The sequence below is a fragment of the Callorhinus ursinus genome, unplaced genomic scaffold (assembly GCF_003265705.2).
Source record: "Callorhinus ursinus isolate GAN/ISIS: 27379988/994484 unplaced genomic scaffold, GSC_fseal_2.0 scaffold42, whole genome shotgun sequence".
Taxonomy (NCBI): Eukaryota; Metazoa; Chordata; class Mammalia; order Carnivora; family Otariidae; genus Callorhinus; species Callorhinus ursinus.
In genome coordinates, this window is record NW_027397104.1 from 2,236,455 (window position 1) to 2,245,148 (window position 8,694).

Here is an 8,694-nt window from a genome sequence, read left to right on the forward strand (position 1 = left end):
CAGGTGATATAGTTCATGGAGTTCCTCTGACCTAGCCAGTCTCTCTTTTATAGGGCATACATGTACATAAAGACTAACTTATCTAAGGATAGGTGCCAGACTGTTGTCTTAAGGAGAGAGCTAAGCCATCAGGTTATAGGGAATAGAGCATGAAAGAATATATGTTGCCCATGACCTTGGCACCTCTAGGGCCCAAGCTCTGCAACTCATAACAGACAACCAGACACCTCATCTGAACACTGCATCACATGAGCTTCTCCTAGACAAATAAAAGGCCTGTGATGCTCTGCATACCTTTTGAAATAGGAGAGCTTTGTGATGTAGTCTAGTGACCTGGTTCCATCTTCTGTGAGGCAGAGATGACAAGGTCTAGAATTTGGAGGCATTAGGTTCCAAGTCCCTGAAAACCTAGGAAGAGAGATGGCTAGTGAGGTTTAGATTATGTTGACCCTTACCTTTCTTCTGTGGGATGTTGGATATTCCTTATACACTTATGGCTCCATCATCATTATTGCATTAATTATTTGCCAAGTGAAAAAGAGCCACCAAGAATTAAGGTTGGGACCTAACAGGAGCTGTTGCCGGGTAGGGAAACACAATGACCATGCCTGAACTGATTAAGCCCCAAACAAGAAAATTTTATCTCCTTACTTTCTCCTGTTACCCTGACCCCTACTTTTTTTATGGGGGTCTCCTCATGGATCCCAGAAGAGCTCCAAATTGGGTTGATTCTTCTGGCTGGGAGACATTCAGGACCTTGGATAGCTAAAATCCTTTGGCTCCTAGACCTCTTATCCTTTAATCTGTTCCTCTTTTCTCCTGTCTCATTCTGATCTCCCCACAGAACTTGTTCAGGGAATGGGGGTAGAGGTATGGAGTATAGAAGAGCCTTAAAATGAATTAGTAATAAGAGAAGGGAAATGATGGGTGAAAAAGATAGAGTAGGGGAAAGAATGGTAGGAGAGTGTATAAAATTGGAATATAGAAAAAGTTTGGGAAATATTTACAGGTTTTGTCTCGTTTAGACACAAAAAGTAAAAGGTGCCCAGCTTAATACTCTAAGTTTTTTGTTTTCAAGCGTCACAGGAGAGTCAAACAAAGGGCTAAAGATAGAACATCAAGAGGTAAAGTCCTAGTTTCTCCTTGGACTCCCCTCACTATGGGCAAGATTCCTCTGATTCCTGTCCCTCTATGACCCCTGGAACAAGTAGCCAGGTGCTCTAACCACTGAAGGCTCCAATTACCCCAGTTGACAAATTCTCCCAGAAGACTTTCTTGGGTGGGAAATCAGGGCCTAGGAATGTTCCAGAATTCTCTACCTTACCCTGCCCCTGGGAATGAAGAATGAGGAAGTAGGACGGAAGCCTTTAGCTGGGTCATTTACTAGCTTTACGACCCTGTGGAAGTCGCTTCATCTCTCAGTCTGTGATCCATGAAATGGGCATATCATGAGCCTGCCTCACTCACGGTGTGGTTGTGATGATCAAATGAAATTAGGTCCAGGACAACATGTTGCAGCAGGTTAAGTTGTACACAGACGTGCCTTAGAGCATTGACTGTTGGGGTTTTCAGCCTCTTCTTACTCAAAGGCCTGCGGCTTGCTATAGGATGTCCCTGCATCCTCTCTTTCCTTGTAACACTGTCCTGGTTTTTCAGCTAGGAGGTTTTGCCAGGAAGAAGCTGAGAAGCCGTGGGAGCTGCTCTCTATCATGAAAAGGTGATCACTTGCTCTTTGCAGTCTCCAAACCTCCGGCCTGGCCTGTGATGATTTCTCTGCTTGGCCTGGAGCAGGGAGGAGAAGAGGGATAATGTCTGGGAGGGAGTCAGACACAGTGGATGCTGAGGACTGGTTGAGAGGGTTGTCAGGGCAGAGGGGGATCAGGTGTCTCAGGAAGGAGGAGTCTTCCAGTTCTGCTCTGGGCTAGGTTCACAGTGGTCCTGAAATTCAGGATTTTGCTATGTAATTCATTGACGACTCTACATGAGTTTGTACTCAGCCACAGATAAGTTATCCAGTCAAGAGAATAGATAAATGCATGCATAAATAAATCACCATGTCATGTTCCCTTTATAGTTACAACTATTCAAGGGCAGACCCGTGGAACCTGCTGATATTACCTCCATGGTTTTTTTCTTCAGAGAGGCCAATTCCTGGGACAGACCTCAGAAAGGATCGTGTCATCTTATCCTCTTCTTAAAATCTCTAAAGAATGGGATTGGCCTTTAAGAGATGCTATGTGCAGGAGCTAGGACACTCCATAGTCCCCAGAATGCAGAGTTCCCACAAAGACCTCATTTCCCACAGTTTAGGAATACTGAATGCCAGGCTGTGGCCTTCTTAACCCCAGATGAGACTGACTCCAGGTTCTTCTGGGAATGTTCCTGGTGATGCCCCATCAGCTAACCATTAGCCAATGGCTAACCAATGCCTCTGCCTGGTTTCCTTCTCCTGGTTCAGCTTCTCAACATAGATCAACAGACAATACACCCCACCTCCTAGTCACTCATGGCCTTACATTCTCATGGGTTGTCTGAGACCTTGCCCAACAAGCTCCAGACCCTCAGCCCAGCCCAACATAATTTGCCAATGGCATTTTCCTAGGAGGCAAAGGAGATGGGTGAACCCCGTGAGGGTACAGGCCCCAAGGGTTCCAGGACTAGGGGAGGGTGGACCAAATCTCCAGGCCACACATATTTAAAGAGGCAGGTATTGGGGTGCCCGGGTGGCTCAGTTGGTTAAGCATCCCACTCTTGATCTCAGCTCAAGTCTTGATCTCAGGGTTGTGAGTTCAAGCCCTGCATTGGGAAGTACATCAAAAACTAATGATGTACTGTGTGGAGACTAACATAACATAAAAAAAAAAAAAAAAGCCCCGCATTGGGCTCCATGCTAGGTGTGGAGCCTACTTTAAAAAGCAAAACAAAACAAACAAACAAAAAGAGGCCGGTGTCACTCCATCAGTAACTGTTGCCCTCTTCCCTTCCCAGCCAGGGCTGGCTTCCTAAGGAGGGAAGTGTGAGGTGGCTCCTGTGTGCAGATCCCACCTGCCCCATCTGCAGTGCTGTGGCTCTGGAAATTCAGCAGTTGCTGACGGGTGAGAACACCCTGATCTCTCCCCCTTCATCGGGACCATCACAGGGCTCCTCTTGCCTAGAGATTTTGTCCAAGTCTAGTCTCCCTTTGGAGCAGAGTCAGGGTTCCCTGCACTCCAAAGATCTTTCACTTCCATCTGTAACCCCCACAAAGTTACAGTTAATGGATCAGAAATCCTTAACACAGTCAGCTGCCCAGTCAACCAATATCAGCATCCAAGATCACCAGGCTGAACACCTTCAGCGAAGGAAGGCATTTCAAGTGCCAGATGTGTCCAGGGATGCAGGAGATCTTTCTTCTTCAAGTGAGGCGCCTAGGATTCCCGGGAATCAGCAGGACAAGAGGAAGAGCCACTCGGAATGTGTGCTGGAGAAACAAGGTCAGCTGCCCTTGAATATCTGATTCTCTTTCTTTCCCTGAATTCAGAACTCATGAACCTAAAACACCCCATTGCCTTGCATGTTCCTGTTTCCCCAAAGCCCTGAGGCATCCTTAAGTACATATATATAAATGCATACATTTCTATACCTGAGGGCTCCCAAGATCTTTAGAAGAGTTCTTATGACAGCTTATAACACATAGTCCCAAATATTTTCCAAGCCTGGGAGAAAAAAACCAACCATTTCTTTCATCATAATGCTACCTCTAAGGCCTCTGTTGAAAATATGGACTATCTCCCTGACCTGGGTTCATGAGAATTGAGCCAGTCTGCCCAAACTTTCTGGGTTATAGAAGGATCCACTATGAAACCAGAGCAAATACACTGCAAGCAAATCCCAAACTCCATGGCTCTGGCTCTACCCTCTACTACTTTTCAGTTTCTAAGTGGTCTCTATCCATTGCCTGGAGGACCCACTGATGCCTCAGTGTACTATCTGCAGCAGAAACATAGCTACCTTTCTATGATTCTTCTTTTCTGCACAATGAGTCCTCGGTTTGCCCATAAAGATCTCTCCACAGAAGGGGAGCCCCAGTCCCTTTTTCTTCAATAATTTCTTCTTGATCTCTGTACTGTCTAAAATTTCCTCCACCTAAGTTAGCCCCATCTTCTTTTCACATCCCCAAATTTGGGCTTCTCCCTCTGACTAACAACGAACCCATATCAATATCCCACTTCCTCCTCTATTCAAGTGTAAAGCCTTAGAGTGGCAGCAGCTGCAAAGGCAGCCACATCTTCAGTGGGGCTTGCCAGCTGTTGCCCGGAAATCTCTGTAGATGCAGAGAACCCTACAAAACTAAGCCCTGAGACATGTTTCGCCTGTCCCCAGGGGCCTACCTGCTAGGAGAAGCCCATTTCAGTCTTTAAGAGGGAGGTGGTGTTTCCCTGAAACATGCCCAGAGCTGCTTGGGTTCTACTTTCAGAAGTGGTTGATTTAGCAAATTGATTCACTATTGCAAGGGCCTGCCCCAGAAGATCCAGCAGTCCAGACAGTTGCTCCTGTCTCCTCCTCACCAGCAGCCCCTGCCCCAGAGCTGCACACTGACCAGTGTGAGTGTCCCCTAGCTTGTAGACCTAGAGGCCAGTGGGGATAGTGACCTGTTCTGATCCACTGTGGGAGCAGGGCCAGTCCACAGTTGATTGCCCAGCTAAGGCAGTGTTGCAGAGCTACAATGACTACAAGTATAAAAATTGCTAGGGCATTGTTCCTGTTCACATTTGCAGCTGTTGGGACTAGAAATCATTGGGTGTAGAGCATTCCAAGTGCCCTGGCAACAGCTTGGTTTTCTTGTGCCCAGAAAGTAAGTCCCTAGACGTGGAGGCAGCTGTCAGCCCCTACGTGGATCAGGAAGCTACATCCTCAATACTGATAGGCCTTGACCAGCAGCAACAAGCCTCACCTGCTGCTGTCACTGATCATCCTGATCAGCACCTGCCTGGGTATCTTCCCAAGGAGCCATTGAGAAACTGGAGACAAGTTTTGGCTTTCCTGTCAGGGCTGCCAGCTTTTTACTATGTGGCTTTCTCCAAAGCCATGGCCCTGGCAATCACTAGCCAATCTGCAATAACAGAGATGTGTCTGGGCCTGTTGGGGGCCAGTAGAACCTATGGCTCAATATCATCTAAACACCAATGTATAAGTCCTGGGCCAGCTTTCAAGATGCCAATGAGACTTGTGCAGACAGTGCATAAGCATTCCAGGTTGAAGTATAGGTGAATGGAGATGGTGCCTCTAGAGAGCCAGACATCCTGCTGGCCCCTGTTCACTCAAGATACCCATCTTGGCCATACTAAATTTTTACCTAAAAAAGAAATTCCTGGAGATACATTTGGGAAGTCTTATAAAGACAAAGGAGTCCAGGAACAAGTTGTGGATGTCCCAAGGAATATCTGTGCCTAGAACTCCTTTTGGAGTCTAAACAACCAAGGAAAAACATTGCTCCAGGATCTCTCCATCCCACCAGGTATCATCCCATATGCTCTAGAATGCTCCACCTTAAAGAACAGCTTGCCGTTAAACTAAGGCAGTGCAGGAGAACCAAAGGCAAGTTAGTCCCACTGGGCCTCCAAGATCTCACAACCCACTGGGGACACAACAGGGACCCAGGTGCTTTGTATTCAGCTGGAGGCCAGTGTGAACAAGCTCAACCTGGAGGAGCCCTGGAACCCTTATCCTCCCTACCTCAGCAGAGAAAACAGAGGACCCAGGAAGACTTAAAGCAACAGAGAATCACAGACAAGGGGGTGCAGCTTTGAAGCTCTCCCTAACCGGAGAGAACATCTACTCTGTTGAGGTTCAGAGGCCAGGAGGGACTCATAAATAGAACCCTTAGCACCCCTGACTTCCCAAATGTATCTCCAGGATCTTTCTCAAGTATAATTTGTTAGGTCAAGATGGTTGCCTTGAGTGAGTTGGAACTAGCAAGGGTCTATCTGGATCTGCAGAGCCACCATTTCCATCCCCTCAGCTGACTGATCCCTATCAGCACCTTCACCAGTTTCTCCTTTACTTTGAGTTCCTAGAGTTTCCCCTAGGATTCCTTGGGTCAAAAGGCCAGACGAGAATGGTCTGTAAAGTTGTTAAAGCAAGCTGAATGATCTCACCCAAACAAGGATTCCTCAGAATGCCAAAACTGGAGTCGCCAGAGCTTAATGGGCCAGACCTTACATGATCAACTTACAGGGCCATTATTTGCTGGGCCAAATTGTAAGTCCAGCATTGAAACTAACCACATTTTTTGAGATCCAAACTTTGCAGGGCCAAAATTTATAGGGCCACACTTTCTAGGGTCAAGAGCTGCAGGGTCTACTAAAAGCAGCCCATATTCACAAGATCCCATTCTTCCAGAAGCTGCAGAAGCTGGCTTAGGAAATAAGGTGAAGCACTTTCCACACTGGATTAACCCCAAGATGAAAGGTCAAGGGCATAAAGAATCCATTCTCCTCTCTAAGGATGAGACAGTGCCCAAAACCATGACAAAAAAGGTTGAGAAGACTCCACCCCCCACCAAACACCCTGTGAGAGGAGCCAAGTTGGAGAAGAAAACAGAGGAGGAGGGCATGACCTTCTTTGATGCCCCCCAGTCTCTGGACAATGAACTCAAGCAACAATCCCTTCCGCCCAGACGCTCCTGGTTCCTGTGCCTTTCCCAAGACAGCTCCAAGCACTGTCCTCAGCTGACTTGTGCCACTCAGCCAGAAAATCCATCCCACGTCTCAGCTCTCACCTCAGCAGAAGGCACTGGTCTACACAAAGAGAATACCCAGTCCAGGAAAAAGGAGTTTGTAGGTTCCCAATCCTCTGCATGCCCATGAAAAAGGATGTCATCATTTCCATTAATGTGCAGGTGAGACAGGACCCTCTCCAAATATACTCTATACCTCTAAGCAAAGAACCACCTGTTTGTGCCTCCTTATTTTCAAGGTTGTATGTGATGTAGAGAGTAGAGAAGGTAGATAATACTTCCCATATAGTATAGGAGCTTAAACTCATATTTCAAATAGATCAGCATTTTCCACACAATTCTTTCAGTCCCACCCTGAATTGTGGATAGGGGGACTTGAGCAAAGAAGGAACACCCTTGTCCAAGGTGCACTGAGGATGCACCAGGCTTGAATTCTATCATGTCTTCCCATGGCATCTATGGGCCCTAGAGGAACAATGTGGGCATGATGATAGTATAAGAAGTAGCAGCCAGGAATCTAGTGCATTTTTGGCCCATAGGCACAATTCACCAATAACTTCTATATATGGCCACAGTCTGAAGGGAAGTTTTTTACAGGAGTGTCACAATGCTCATCCTTGATAAACACAAAAGAACACAGATAATGTGACATGTGTCAGAAGCAAATGATAGAATCTCCCCTCTCTGCACCCTGATATTATTGATTAGATCTTTAAAAGGGCTAACCCACCTGGGAGTCTGCTGTAGCCTGTTGCCAGTTTGACCCCCATTGCCTTTCAGTTGCATGGGATAAATGCCTCCTAGAACGAAGATCAGTTGAAGAGAAGGTTCCCAAAAAGATCACAATAAAAATGACTTTGACCTGAGTCTTACATTCAACAGTTCAAATATTCAACTACTATGTGCCAGGTACTATGCCAGACTCTAGGAGCACAATGGTGAACAACACCAGGCCTTCCTCCATTGAGCTTATGGAATCATGGAGTAGACTGTCAAATAAAAATTACTAAAAGCACTGTCATAAGGACTGGTTAGAGGATGTAGGGGAAATACACACAGGGCACTTAACCTAATTTGGCGGGGGGGGGGCGGTTCATGGAAATTTTCCTAGAAGAGGTGATACGTAGACTGAGTTTCAAAGGATAAGAAGTTGTCCAGGAAGGAAGTGGGGAATCTCTGGGTTTCCCCAGGCTGAAAGTACAAACTGAGCAAATGTATGGTGTCAAGCAAATGGGTATGCCATGTAAGAGAACAGTAACTTGCTGGAGAAGTACCTATGATAATCAAAAGCATATTAAAATGTTTGAGGGATCAGAATGAGATTGCCAAACTAGAGAATGGATAGCATTCACTCATGCATTTTTTCATTCCTTCAGCTAATACTGAGCGTCCACTATATGCCACACACTTGTATAAGCACTGAGTATACAGCAATGAACAAAAGAAGAAAAAACAATCTGTCTTTAATGAGCTTACATTGATGGTACACTAGGGAGGGAGATAAAAGTAGCATAAGTAGGGGTGCCTGGGTGGCTCAGTCGTTAAGCATCTGCCTTCGGCTCAGGTCACAATCCCACAGTCCTGGGATCGAGCCCCGCATCAGGCTTCCTGCTTGAGGCCTGCTTCTCCCTCTCCCACTCCCCCTGCTTGTGTTCCCTCTTGCTGTCTCTGTCAAACAAATAAATAAAATCTTAAAAAAAAAAAGAAGCATAAGTAAAAAATACAGTATGTAGAAGAAGACCAAATATATAAAAGGTAAGAAGTTTGGGGAAGACTTAGGTGGGGTGCAGTTTTAAATAGGGAGTTCAGGGCAGGTCTCACTAAAAATGTGGGCATGAGGGTGCCTGGGTGGCTCAGTTGGTTAAGTGTCTGCCTTTCGCTCAGGTCATGATCCCAGGGTCCTGGGATTGAGCCCCATGTGGGGCTCCTTGCTTGGTGGGGAGTTTGCTTCCCTCTTTGCCTGCAGCTCCCCTTGC

At 46.4% G+C, this 8,694-nt stretch overlaps 1 protein-coding gene and 1 pseudogene across 1 annotated transcript; both read left to right on the forward strand.

Annotated features, from left to right (window-relative positions):
* The first annotated feature begins 408 nt into the window (after positions 1-408).
* On the forward strand, positions 409-6,741 carry SPATA31F3 (SPATA31 subfamily F member 3). Its single transcript, XM_025852940.2, is given in 6 exon segments — positions 409-585; positions 1,079-1,124; positions 1,657-1,717; positions 2,989-3,473; positions 6,382-6,531; positions 6,534-6,741. Coding segments are annotated over 6 exon segments (960 nt in total). The 5' UTR covers positions 409-441; the 3' UTR covers positions 6,608-6,741.
* LOC141370671 (protein SPATA31F1-like) lies at positions 4,706-5,751 on the forward strand (annotated as a pseudogene).
* Positions 6,742-8,694: the final 1,953 nt, after the last annotated feature.